The following is a 14,474-nucleotide window of genomic DNA, read 5'->3' as shown; positions in this document are numbered from 1 at the left end:
GTCCTCTTGTGTACATTACAGATTCCTTAGATGCTCACTGTTAATAGCCTTCGCTGGAGGGAGGGGGGGTTGTTATTATCTACCGCTCCACTTTAGCATGACCCAATGATGGACTGCAAGTAAATATCGTGCGGCAGACTATATGCACCGAGCTAATTTCCTTCACTTAAGGGGATTTGCTGAGTCTGGGATGCACAGTTTGTCTTGATTACAGCACATAATGCGGCTCAGGAACGCCACCGCGATCGGAGAACGTTTATCAGAGCATCGGTTCAAAGAATGTGAAATTGAATGAAGATGCCTTTTTTGATTCATTCGGGAGCCGGAGAGCCTCGTGTCCTGTACGCCCCCTAATGCTCCCTTCCTGTCTGCATGCATACAGGCGGTTAAAGGGGCAGAAAACACATTACAATAGACTTCCATGGCTAATAGAGGAATATAGTATGTCAGGATGAAAGGAAGAGGAGGAAACCGTGAAAACGCAGAGACTCTATACATTATCACGAGGGAGAAAAGGCATGCGAGTGGGCCCGAGGTGTGTCGGGAGGATGAGGAAAGGGGGAGATGGGTGGGGAAGGGTATGTTATAGTGAGGAAATGCATGAACTAATCATTCTTCCTGCGTCTCAGGCAGATATGCATGAAGACAGGAAGGACTCCCGTAACAGGGAGTTCCTGAGACCCCGTCTGATGCAGACGTGTTGTCTCTCTGTGAGGCAGGACAGGATATACTGCATGGATAGTAAATGGCTCATTCATACTGATGGAATGATCTGCGTGTTTGGGATACTTTAATGTATACAACATGATATTTACACCGGATACAGGCTTGTTTGAGTGGGCGTACTGTTACGTAACAAGACATTTAAAAAGCTACATCTCTGTAGTTTGTAGATGGTGGTTGCTGAGTAATCGCTAGGGTGTTGCAGCATATTTAAAGTTTAAACCAGTGGATATAAGGTGATTATTTCATGGGCAAAAAAAGTCAAATCTGCAAATTGTTCTTTAGCTTTTTAAAAATGTTTTTAATTATTTTTCTTCCAACCATTGTTTTAGAAAAGCCCTCTGAGTAACTAATACATAGGCCAACCAAACATGGACGTCTAACATGTTCCTTCCTCGTTTCCAACAAACAGGCGAGGTCGGTTTTTCTTTTTAAAAGCATGATTACAATTTATTATTGTAACCATGACGCATGAGGTCCCCTTTTTAACCCAAACCACCATCTTTCCTTTAACGAGGGAAGTCGTTTCTGTGCCTAAACCTAAACCAAACCCTAATGAACTGATTTATTTCTCAACAGTGATTTGTAGCAGCGTTTCGAAGGCACAGAAAACCTTTTTTTATTTTTTATTAACTGCATACGTGGCACGAAGCAGCACCGACTAAACATCCCATCATGTACACACTGGTGGCTCAGGATGACCTAATGAAAAAGCATGAGTCAGCATGTGTGCAGATAGCAAGGAAGTCACATGGTCACAGGTGACATCACATGTAATATAAACAGAATCATGTAGAATACATCCAGCACCCTATTTAAAGAGATACACGTATTCTTTCTCCCTAGATAAAGAGTTATGATTGGTAGAAACGGTAGATTTAGCAAGTTTCATCTATTGATTATACTATTTGGGAGGGAAATACTCGCAAATACCGGTGGATGTTGGAGGTAATTGCAAGAAACCGCATCATCACACTAAGAGTGGTGTTTTTTTTACTGCCTCCTGTAGTTTGATGTGTTGTAAACCTGTCATCAGAGGATTTATATGTTCTACTTGTGAACTATTTCCATAAACGAGTGCGAAATCGCCGGGCTTTAGATAATTTTACAGCTCTATTAAAGGGTGATGGAAAAGGACTGTGAAAACGCTGCCCGGACACAGTTACTCTGTCGGATAACACTGTTTGTAATTAGGGAGATCTGCCCCCTCCTCCCTTTGCACCTTCCTATAATAATCCTGTAATAATCTGACTGGGATTATTCTCTCCTCTCCAGCTGTGGAACTCTGGAATTGGCAGCACTTATAAGACAATTTATAATCCTGCACGTCTTTGTTATGATATAAATCGTGAGCGACTGAGTTATGGACACAAAATGCATCACTCGTTTGCTTCTTTCCCCCTGAAAGCTCTGATTTTCATGTTTTAAATTGTTGTTTTAAGTTTTGGTGTCTGTTAAACAAGGCTATTAAATAAACTGTATTTATATAAGTATAACCAAACCAATGGGATATTCATCTTCTATGACATCATAAATAGTTGCAATAGTATAAATTGTGCATATCCTTATATGGTACTTAAATGATCAGCTGGCAGATGAGGAACATCTTTAAACTTGTGGTGATTTATGTCTAATGCAGAATAGTGACCCTTTCAACACAAAACCCCAGCTGGTAAATGAGAGTGGACTCTCTGGGAAAATACTTTTATTAATGTGATTATGAGAGAGGAAAGACCAACAATGTGGAGGCTACAGCTCTTATATAGTCACGTTAAAGTGTTACGATTTCAACCATGTGTTTTACCCCTCACTAACTCCCTGATACAATCACAACATGCCTTTAATGCTGCTCTAATACATAGAATATAACACCGGGGTGAGTGTCTGTGTTCTGCTCCAGCTGTTTCATGGCTGTCAGCTTGTATTCCGGTCTCCAGACATCACCGCGCTGCTGCTACTTGACTGGTAAGATTTTCCCATGGCCTGGCAGAGCCAGCAGCTTCTGAGGTCCTGTGCATGGGTGAACTCCTCACAACGCTCCCACCCCGCCTCCCGCCTCCCTCCCCCCTCCTCATTCTCCTCCTCCCTGCGTCTGCTCAGCAGAGAGGAGACGCGCAAAGCAACGCAGCTCATCCTGAGAGTCACTTTGAGAGCGGGACGTCAGACAGACAGTCAGACAGTGGATGCCGCAGCGCATGAGATGACTTGTGGACTCCTTTTAGCCATTTAGCGACTGGACTCCTCTTGTTTATCCGAGCAGCGAGTGCGTGAGAGGGAGGGAAAAGTGGAATAACTGCAGGACAGCTGTAGCGCGCCGGGATGCTTCATTTCACTTTGACCACAGCGGCAGTTGTTGGTGAGTAATAACCTCCAAACATGCATCTATCCGATGAGATAATGAGTGACAGCCGCCTTTTCTTTTGCCAACCGCGTTACGGTCTCCTTTGCGCATCCTTTGCGCATCCATTGCGCACACGCCGGACAGCAGCACCTCGCATCGTGCACTCTTGCATAATTGACCACCGAGCGACTAAAAGCATCCATTAGCGTCGCGCCCGTTAAAAGGTGGTGGCACCACAGTGTCCTCGTAAAACGGGCCCCTTAAATACGTTTAAGGCGCCCAGCTGTTCTTTATTGCGACTGATGGAAAACCGCGGAGCCTTAATTGTTTCTACGTGCACGGCCACAGCGACGTCGCCTCGTATAAGTGAGATCAATCAGCCAAAATTACCGTAAAATCCCGCGACGCTAATTTGATGTTGCGCATGGCAGCGTTTACGCACCAGAGGAGTGACGGGGCTGACTGGGGGATTACTTCGGGGGTGTTTTTTTTAAATTTTATTTTTTTAAAGTCATGTTTCTGCAGAAACTGATGATTTTATAAAGCATGAGTCACGTGGGATTGTGTCAGCAGGAGTTATATGAAGAATAAAACCCTCGAAAGAATCATGGATGAATATGCAGAAGGGTTGGATTCTCACGAATTAACTTCTGGGTCCAAGTTGTTCAAACATGATGGAAAGTTCCGGCATAGTTGAGCCCTCACTGAGAGAGAGAGAGAGAGAGAGAGAGAGAGAGAGAGAGAGAGAGGGAGAGAGTGTGTGTGTGTGTGAGAGAGAGAGAGAGCGAATCAAACAGTGCAAGTTCTCTCTCTTTAATTCAGATTCCTGGCTTACCTTGCATGTGATGCTGGCTTGTGATGTTCATTAGAGAATTGAGTTAGACACATGGAGACGTGTGTGTGTGTGTGTGTGTGTGTGTGTGTGTGTGTGTGTGTGTGTGTGTGTGATTAGTGGAACACATTTAAATCATTACAATCACATCATGGAAGTCAGGTTTACTTACTTTAGTCTCCCATGTCCCATCATGCACTCTGGTCCACTAATGGTGCCGGAGTCAGACGAGCTGTCGGAGAATGACCTCAGCTGGGTGACGCCGGTCTAGGAGAGCTATCTGGTGTGGGTCCGTGGACCGGGGGAGATCCCGTGTTGTGCTATCAGAGCTGCCTCAGAGGCCCACATGTGGTTATTGTAGAGGCAGCATTTAATCTCTATAAATTCCTAACAGAGATGGGGCTACAGGTGGTTTGAGTTTGGCGCTGGAGGAGGAGGAGGAGGAGGAGGAGGAGGAGGAGGAGAGGGGCATCTGGCTTCAATCAGAGCGGAGGGACCGAGCTTACTAAGGACGTGAACACCTACGCCGGAGACTTCAGGGCTAATAGTTATTTTAGTTATCCATTCATCTGTTGTTTTGCTGAGATTATTCATTAATTGGGTAGTTTATGATGTGTTTTTTTTAAAAGTGTGGGGGAAAAATGCCCATTTCATCTCCCCAGAGCCCGAGATGATGTCGGATAAAACAAGCGTTTCGTTTCTCTGGGGAGCTCTGATGGGCATTTTTCTTTCACACGTTTGCTTACATTTCAATGACTTCATGGTAATCAAACACTTTCTCCAAGAAAAAGTTGTATTTTAGAAAGTTGATCTGGTTCTTTGCTTGATTTACGACTAAAACAACACATTTCTTATAAACATTATCGTCGATTAGAGTTGCAAGCAGGATTGTTTTTATTGTAATCCGCTTGATTAATCAATGAATCATTTAGGATGATGTTAGTCAGGGTTTCATAAAAGATAACCAGCGCAAGTTCCTGTAAAACCCAAGATGATATTAGACATTAATTCCCAAACCCAAAGATATTTGGTTTACTGTCATATGACTAAAAACATGACCTATGACCTTTTCTGTCTTATTAATGAACTGATACGCGTTCACACACGATGAGATGTTGGTTTGTCTGGTTTGACACACAGCCTTTAGACATCTTGGAGTTCTTTAACGCTGCAGATTCAGACGGCTTGTCCTCACATCGAGGGAACACGGTGTCTATATTCTGGCTAACGTCTGCTGCAAAGATGAGGCCGACGATGAGAGGAGCGGTTTGTTGAACGCTAACTGATTTAGATTCCTCAACATTCCTTCAAGGAACTCCTGCAGTTTCTCACATCTCAGATTTGGCAATTTGTGTATTTTCAGGAGCTCGTGCGCTGCGTTCCACGACCGTAGTCGACGGTTAATTCATTGAAGGGCTGTAAGGTCAAGGCATGTAAGTCTTCTCCCGAGTTAAATTTATGAGTCTGAGCAGTGAACTCGGCCATCTCCGTCATTAGCAATATGTCTCCTCCTCCTCCTCTGGTTATCATGTGAATCATAAACGGTCTGCAGGCAGATTCACTGGACTGGTATGTAATCACCATCCGACTGTGACGTGAGTTTATTGTGCATCTTTAATAGGTTTTATTATAGCATCCTTATTTTTATGTGATGACTTAAGTGTAACTATTATCTGAAGCCAGTGAACATTGGGTTTATTGTCTCGATGGCTGCATGATGAACCCGTCTGTCACCCTCTTCAACTAAAACACTCTCTCTGGGACGGATAGGCACGGCCTTTTGGACAGAAAATGAACGGGACTTTGCATTTTATACCTTCAGCAAGGAAGCAAGAATAAATAAGCAGAATGAAGTCGTTTTCTCTCGATGACAAACACTCTTGTTTCCTGTCAGAGGAACATCATGTGCTCTCTTGCAGCACAGCAGCATCCTGCCCAGTTGAAGATATGCTTTACGAGCTTGATGATAAAACTACCAAGAAGTCACAAAACGCCGTCCTTACTTAAATCTCTTAAATGTTTGGCGGGTCGTGCTTAGCGCTATATGCGATGTGGTCGAGGTTCTCACACTTCCTATAAATAAGAATGTGTGCATACTAACACTTAGCTCACGGTTTACATTTCCAGTTAGTGTGAGATAATCTGTGGCTGTGATAAACGGACTCACAGCGATGAGGTCACCTGTCTCACCTCCGGCCCGGAAGAACACAGCGAGTCCCTAAAGATTGTAGATGATAGTGACTCCGTGAACGCACCTGCAGAACTGAGACTCTTGGCTAAATTTTTATTTTAATTTTAAGGCAGATCACCATTTAATCTGAAATGCTTAACTTCATTTAGCATCACATGCTCGTGCTTCTGGAGTGCAGGCGGAGGCGACTGATGTCGGGAGTGACAGGAAGTTTCATTCTGTGGGTAAACAACAAAAAAAAAGAAAAGCAGAAGAGCATAAAACTCCTCGTTTGAGGTTCAAAGATTCACCCTCAAGCCTGCAAAACCACAAAGGCCACCCGCGTGACTCTGTTTCATACTCGCTACAGATGTGCAGCTGCTGTCTCTGTGGCCACAACGAAACTATGTTCAAGGTGAAGCTGATGTGTGAGATCCAACAACCAGTGGTGTTTGGTTTTAATGGTATTCAAATTAACCACTTAGCCTTAGTTTTACAGACTTCTGTCTCTCTTTAGCCTAATTTCTGCATAAATTTAGACTTCAGTTGGTTAATTAGGTATGTAAAAGCCACTTTAACAGCGATCTGTGATTGGCAAACAGAGAAAAGGCAAATTAAAGCTCTTGCTTGCAGGTTGAATGTGCTATGAAACATAAAAATAAACCACAGACAAAGAATAAATAGACCTTCCTTCCACTCACTCTTCCTAAAAGCAAACCAGAAGCGATGCATTCTCCACGGTCGGGCCATCTTGGAGTCATCATGCAGCTGCTGACGGATAAACAAAGGTGGACGCGGTCGACGTTAGCCTTGTCTCGTTTGAAGCTTTGCAGGTTTACATAATTCTGCCCCCAAAACCAGTTAAAGCTGGGATACCTAAACCCATTAAAGGCTTACTGGTTGCAGTTTGACACTCAAGGTCTTTGTGAACTTCACTTATCCACGGATCTTTAAAAACAACACTGTCATCAGGCCAAAATAATCATTTTGGTTTATCGATGCAACAATTTTCTTTCCATAAACTCACTGGTTTACAGATTTGCTAATGCGACCAGACCCTTTCTATAATTTGAAAATGAATAATCTCTTATTTGTGTATTAGGGCCGTCAGGGAAACGCACTCGGTTTGGGTTCTGCCACAGAACTGAGTCATCGTTGAATCACTATTTTCTGTCTGCTGCCGTCACTGCAGACGAGGAAGTGAGAGGGAAATAAAAAGGAAACTGGAGGTTGCCAAGGTGACGCTTGTGCCAAACCTGAAGGAGCACAAGTCTTCTAGCAGTCTTCTCATTCATGAAAACTGTGTAGAATATAGTGATGTGTGAATAGTGAGCAGTTAACATGCTGAAATCTGTATTTCACCAGCAGGGATCTTCCTATAAGTGGGGCCCCTAAGCTCAAAAATAAACACGATAGTGAGATAAAGTGGTGAATAATCCCCCGGCTTCACCCGACAACGTACACACACTTTGCAAAAGAAACCGATATCTGTCAGAAAAGAGCTTCAAATAAACGATAATGGAAGGTGCGACGCTGCATGTCGTTTCAGCTTTCATGGGTCTTAACCCCTGAGGGAAGGTCAAACCACACACAGACACACTCACACATGTGTAAACACACGGAGGCATTCTGTGTGTGTTTCACGCTTCCATCACTTGTCACATCTTTTCCTCACTGTTGCAATTTACGCCTTTTTTTTTTTCGGGAGCCTCGTCTGAAACCAGTTGCGAGGAAATATTGGAAGATTTGTCAGAAACTTAGACCTTCGTTCGATCAAATCACGTTCTCAAATATGAATTTCTATCAGAAGCAGTTCCATCTTCCTGCAAACACAGAGTATCACATGTTTATATGAGTTCATGTCTGTTTCTTCAGGCTGCCACACTGTCATGTCTGCAGATTTTTTGTGCCGAGGTATTTATTGGTCATGTGACCTCTGGCACCGCACAGTTGTTGTGAGGCATCGGGGGCAAAGAGGAGGAGGAGGAGGAGGAGGCAAAGGGGAGAGTGTAACTGAGGTCTTCGGGAGAGGAGAGCCGCCAGGGAGACGATAGGGAGTCGGAGGGGGAGGTCCACTTCAGAGAATCTGTGGAGGGAGGAGATTGCATTATCTACAGTTTGAGCGAAAACAAGGAGTGAAAAGTGCAGAGGTTAAAGAGAGCAACAAGCGCCGCTTCTGTTTTTCAAACGGAGAAGACGGTTAGTCATCTCTGCCACGTCTTTTCTTTTTTTTTTGTCACCAAATTTGTCGGCGCCTCCCAAAACATTCACTCTGACTCACAGGAGCTTTTTGTGATCCGCCACCTCTATAGTTAAGTTGTTGTTGTGTTGGATAAATGCAACTTGTTTGGGTTGGCAACGCAGTTTTATAAGGTTCTCCTCCTTTGATATTGAGGGAGGAAAGTCATGCTGGACCGATGGAGAACCATGTCTACTCTTAGACTCCTTTTATTTCTTGGCTATAACTTTTGTTTTGGGTGTAGTTTGCGATAAAGTGATATTGTTTTTGTTAAACAGGATTTAGGCCTGCCTCGAGTGATTTCCTGGTTTTTGCCATTGTGTGCCGACCCAACACCCCGTAACTTCTCGCCAGGAGAAACACATAAGGAATACTCGTGCACACATACTTGTACTCCTCCGGGATGCCCTCTACCTGCTAAGTGCTGATAGCCTTAGATCCTGGATGGATGTCTTTCTGCGTGTGCAACCAGAGCAGTGTTGCATCTGTGCACCAGGCCTATCCACACCCCCCCCCCCCCCCCCCCCCCCCCTCCCCTGTTACTCTCCCAGGCCTGAGCTATCCATCAAACTGGCATCGTACAGGGAGCAGTGGAGCTGTGGCGTCTGCCTGGGGCAACGTTCACATTAAGCTCTCCAACGAGAGGCCGACACGAGCGTCACCGCCGGTCCTGATGCTCGTCTCCCAAACAGTCATGTTTCACTGTTACAGTCTGCTGCCACTTACTGATCCTTCTTCTACTCTGACTCATGTAGGAGCATCAGACTTTAACATTTGGGATCTATACTAGACTTCAACACTTTAATATCGAAAAAAAAGACAATTTTTTTTCTGTAGATGTAAGAATATATGATATTGATAGGAGGTCCATGTCATCAGATAATCCATATTTAATGACTCATATTGGAAATTGCAACAAAAACGATTGATCGTGAAAGAAGACGTGAATATATACACATACAAGCAGAAGATGATTTATTCATTTCTAGCCTGGGGAAGGGAACTCGTTTTTGTTCGTTTTTTTAGAAGTATAGAAGTGTAGTTTGAGATTGGAGGACGGGATTCTGAGAAAAAGGTGCAATTAAAAGTCCGTCCGCTGCTTCAGCACCACGGACAGTGGCATGGATTAATCGATAACCAAGCAACCCATCTCGCCTGCACTCTCTCTGCTACTTGTTACTATAGAATCATCTATTTGTGGTTATTACCTGCAAGAGGAAGACACATTTTTCTTTGGAAAATACTCAAGTAAGAGTAGGAAGGTCCAATATCAAATGTTCACAAAACTTCATGATGTTTTCCTTTACTGTTCTCGAGCAGCCTTGAAAAAAAACAAACCCCAGTGGCGAACCCAAACATCAAGGGGAGTGGTGACCCTCGAACACATCTGCGTGTTTGACATAGCGAGGGAGTGTGACGACAGGAGTCGGATTCACCCCTTCTGAGGTCACGTCCATGCAAATGGGGGTTTCTCTTTCTTTGAGCTTCAGCTTGAGTTTTTCACCTCTAAAAATGCAAAAAAAAAACCCACATTTTTTTAGCTGATTTATTTCCCCCATAGATGTCAGTTTATTTTCCCCACATTTCTGACAGAAAGCAGTGAGCAGTGGATGATGGCATGTTTAAGAATGTCGAGGTGCAGCTGGACTGTGAGCTTAGATAATGAAACAGTCGTGTGTTGTGTGCTCACACCTGCTCACTGGAATACCTTCTCCATCAGCAGTCAGAACATATGTTGTACATGTATATATACAATACATATGTTGGATTACATGTTACAGCGGGGTGTGCTCTCCAAATAACACTGTGTTGCGAATCCGAAGCATGTTATTGTTCCTCTTTTATCCTTTTCTTTGTTCGACAAGTGATATATTTACAAAACATCCCAGCTAACAATCAGATTAATCTGCGGCCGAGATCCACTCCAAACAAACATTTCAACACCTTTTTAAAGGATTTAAGAAAACGCTCCCTCCCTGCTTCCAGTCTTTATACCAAGCTAGGCCTCACTTCTTTCCAAAGAAAGCAAATAAGTGCTGAATTAGTTCTTTTAAAAGCAACATATTTTCCAGAAATGCCCCATCAGCATGACAGAATGAAGAAAAACAACACGAGCACAAAGCAAATTCCCTATAAATGAAGCGCATCGATCCAGGTGATGGAGCTGGAAGCACTCCCTGCATTCTTCTACCGCTAATTAAACTTTAAGCAATAAAAGTGGAGAGTACGGGTCAATGATTGTCGGTCTGTTAAGTAGGAGTCTGGCTAAGCCTCAGTATCATTTATTATGAACACACTAATCATAATTGTACTGTAAATGTGTATTACAGTTGTAGAGCTTATTTATTAAACAAAGTGTGTTATTTCAAATGAGACATAATTAGTGTATTATTATGTAGAAATTGGTACATAGATGTTTGATAACTGGCAACAAACTACTACTTCCTGTTCATTGGATTCACATTTGTTTTCTTTAAAGGTTTCTATTTTCCTCCACAGACGTTGGAAAAAACAAATAAGCGTGGGAGTTTGAAGAGTTGAAGGAAGGTTGTAGGATTTGAGGCGTGGCGTGATTATTTTTGCACGTTGCATATTGATTCAGGAGGAAGGTCATCCTTTGACCCGTGGGTGTGTGTATTTTTAGTTCATTTCTAGAGGTGTTTGATCTATCCCAGAACCCCCCCTCCCATCCCAGCTGCTCCATGTGCATTAAAACCGTTTCGTTTAACAGAATTAACAGACGTGTGTGTGTGTGTGTGTGTGTGTGTGTGTGTGTGTGTGTGTGTGTGTGTGTGATACGGTTAAGAGAGTGCAGTGTACCGAGTGACTTTGGAGGGGGATGAAAGCTTTGACAACCGTCCAGGGGGATGATGTCATCCGTGGGGTCTCCACTTTTAAGCCCGCATGTTTTCTGCAACAAAAAAAAAAGAAAAAAAAATCTCCAGAGGATACATCTGGAAGTTTCAGAGATGGAATCCGACACCGTCGAGCCGACGTGTTCAGTCAATGAATGAAAGGGTGCATGAGGAGCGGAACGGGAGGTGGGGACAAGGATGAATGGAAGGAGGAAATAGTAGAGAGATGGATGACGCTCTGGAGGGACGGAGGGATGGGAGAGTGAGTGAATGAATGGGTGGAGGAGAGGAAGCAGACTTTTAATGGCGTGGCTCTATGGGAAGGTCTTAAATATCTCAGCAGCCATTGGACAGACCGGCTGACGAGACATTCTGAACAAATGTTCATGTTCCCCAGCACATCATTGTTGCAGACAGTCATGGTCCCCAGAGGATGAAACCTACTGCCTTTACCTCCAGCAGGTCAAAGTGTTTTACTCGTGGAATTTGATTGATCGACTTTTGGGATCAGATGACATTCATGTTCATCTAACATCTTTGGCGATCCCCTGCCTTTTTATCCAACAGCATCATCAGATCGGATACTTTTCCTTCCTATTTATCCTTCAGTCTCAACTGTAATTTGTGTTTCGTGCTGAATTATATGTTAACTTAACGCTCAAATAAGATGGCAAGCACAGCAAACATCACAACTGCTAAACTCTTAACTAATAAACAAAACACCACACTTGGGACCCGTAGAAATATGTGGATTTAGGTCTACGATCTGAAATTTAGGCGTGACAAATATTCATGAATTTGTGAAATGGGGCCTCCAGCCTGTTAACTTTGTCATGTTGAGCATGTTAGCGAGCATTTAGGTTAAAGCAACACTGTACAGCCTTACAGAGCCTTTATTATAGCTGCAGACCCACAGTCATGTTTCTAGCTTCTCCTATTCGCCTTCATCGTCCTCTGCCTACAGACATTAGCACTAAATCTTGGAATTTGGCCTTTTACATTCCCCCGTGCATATGAAGACATAAACACGCCTACATTCATGACCCCTTGTGTCCACTGGCACAAACACACACACACACACACACACACACACACACACACACACACACACACACACACACACACACACACACACACACACACACACACCACATAAGAAATAAGCAGCAACTGAGAAAACCGCCATTTGAGGAAATTGTTAAAATCTGCCTGAAGTTCAGCTCATGGTTGATAAGCATCCTTTAATGGTTACAGAGGATGATAATGTTGAAGTGCAAAATGAAAGAAACAAGAAATTGGCTGAAACATCGACAGTCAGAGGAGGGTAATGGAAAAGTAAGAAGCTGAGAACGAAGAAAACATTCATAAAGAAAAAAGAACAAAGGGGGAAATATGGAAATATTTCAGTTTTATAACCTGAAGTATTTCAGTTTTATAACCTGCCCACGGCCATGCCAGGGTATGAAGTCTCTCTCCTTCGCCAGTAGAGTCTGTTGTGAACCACCAGCCCATGGTGCAGGAAGGTCCAGGTCCCACCCAAAAACCCTTCAGGCTCTGTCCCCCTTAAAGGGTTGGACATCAGTCCATCATTAAAACACATTAGTTCTTTCACCCAGTGAACTGTTTGCTTTCTTTAATTTGAGAGTATTTAATTTAAGTGCCTGTCTTGGATTAACTTAACAACTGTTTCTTACTACGGCTGATTAAGGTGGAGTTTCACGGTCACTCATCGACTCCGTTGCCTGGAGGTGCTGATTTGCGTTGAGCTCTTAAAGCTGATTATATGGCTGGACGTGTTACGGATGAGCAGGTGCCAGTCGGCCGTGTGTGTGTGTTCGGCTGAACGAGGCGTCGGGGCCCACAGGTGCTGATTTGGGGTCATTTTAATAGGCGGGTTTGATGTTTCGCAGGCCAACAGGTGCTGGTCTGGGATCCCCTGGTCTCCTGGCTGTATCAGATCTGACAGTGGATACCTGGTTTGATGTCTTGCAGAATTGAATTTCAGAAACGCTGAAATGAGAGTCGTTTTTCTTTGTTTTTTGAGAGCTGTAGCCGAGAGGGCAGCGAGGTTTTTTTATTGTGTGTTGGTGTGGCTGACGGACTGCCAAGAGCAATCGGGACCACATGGGGCTTGACCGAAAACAGATATTGGCCGCTAGTTGCCGTCTCAAGGCTGTGATATTTCAGCCAATTTAGATTTGAAACTTCTGGTGAGAAGAAAAATGAGATTTAACTTATGATAAACAATGACATACACGGAATGTGTTTTATCTGCCGAAGTGCCTTTAACTTGCATTCTTTGATAGCCAGCAGGGGGCGACACCTCTGGTTGCAAAAAGAAGTCTGTTTTTAAAGAAGTATGAGGAAATGACCCTGTTTCGCACTCTTTAAGTCTTCAACATAGCATGATGTTCATCAGTGAATTATGGTCCAGTAATTGAGCGAAAGAAACCACATACAAATAAAAACACCAGGGTTGATTTTAAGTTTATGAACATTAATATATAGTCCATGCAATTTGTTTTGGCAGCAACGGAACAGAAGTCAATTAAAGTTCTCACAGTTCCATCCAGTAGTTGTTGTGATATTTCGGTCTGGATCAAAGTGCTGGACATGCTGCCATGCTGCTAGCATGACTGTAAAAACCTCCCCCTGCTCTGCTCACCATGTGTAATAGAGCACAGAACCCTCCAGACAGTGACGGACAGCTTTATACGCCGATACCTCGGAGGCTCACGAGGCCATTTCCATCCGCAAAGGGAGAAGTCAGTCCCCTTATTGGTTTTCCAGGGGCAGATGTTAGCCCGGCTCGCAAAAAATAGCCGGTTGCGTAACTCGCTGGTTTTGATTTTGAGCCGGGGCAGAGCCAAGGGGGACACCGAATACAGAAAAAAAAGGAGATTGCTGTACACAAAAAGAATGTCGGCTGACGGAGGACGTTCATGTGTAATTTACAGGCCGGCGTGTGATAAATGGTAAAAGCCTGCGTGGCCCAAAGCCATGTTAAATCAGCTAAATGAGCTGGGTGTGTGTGTGTGTGTGTGGGTGTGCACCTGTGGATTGGAGGGGATGTCTATATAATCAGGTTAATAGGAACAGGAAATGGAGCTTCTCTGAGAGATGGAGAGGGGCAACAGAGGAAGTAGAGAAATGAGCGAGGGAGAGACCAGGGGGATAATATTTCTTGGCTGGGATTCCAGTATATGACTCTGCACGTCTGGTTCTCTTTCTCCGTCCGTCTTTGCCAGAGCCTAACGGGGGGGGAAAAAAGAGAAGTCTGAAACATGACGGGATGATGACGGGCCGCAGTGTGT

The 14,474-nt window shown here is 43.9% G+C and overlaps 1 protein-coding gene across 1 annotated transcript in view; it reads left to right on the top strand.

Moving 5' to 3' along the window:
• The first annotated feature begins 2,862 nt into the window (after positions 1–2,862).
• Positions 2,863–14,474, top strand: part of itga1 (integrin, alpha 1) — a 36,799-nt gene continuing 25,187 nt past the window's right edge. Inside the window, exon 1 of the mRNA XM_084035338.1 lies at positions 2,863–3,079. Within this exon, the coding sequence (XP_083891464.1) occupies positions 3,043–3,079 (37 nt within the window). The 5' untranslated portion in view covers positions 2,863–3,042. The remainder of the gene's footprint in view (positions 3,080–14,474) is intronic.

The sequence above is a fragment of the Eutrigla gurnardus genome, assembly GCF_963514095.1.
Source record: "Eutrigla gurnardus genome assembly, chromosome: 19".
Taxonomy (NCBI): Eukaryota; Metazoa; Chordata; class Actinopteri; order Perciformes; family Triglidae; genus Eutrigla; species Eutrigla gurnardus.
The sequence above is the reverse complement of the archived record's forward strand: the minus strand, read 5'-3'. Positions and strand labels throughout refer to the sequence as shown.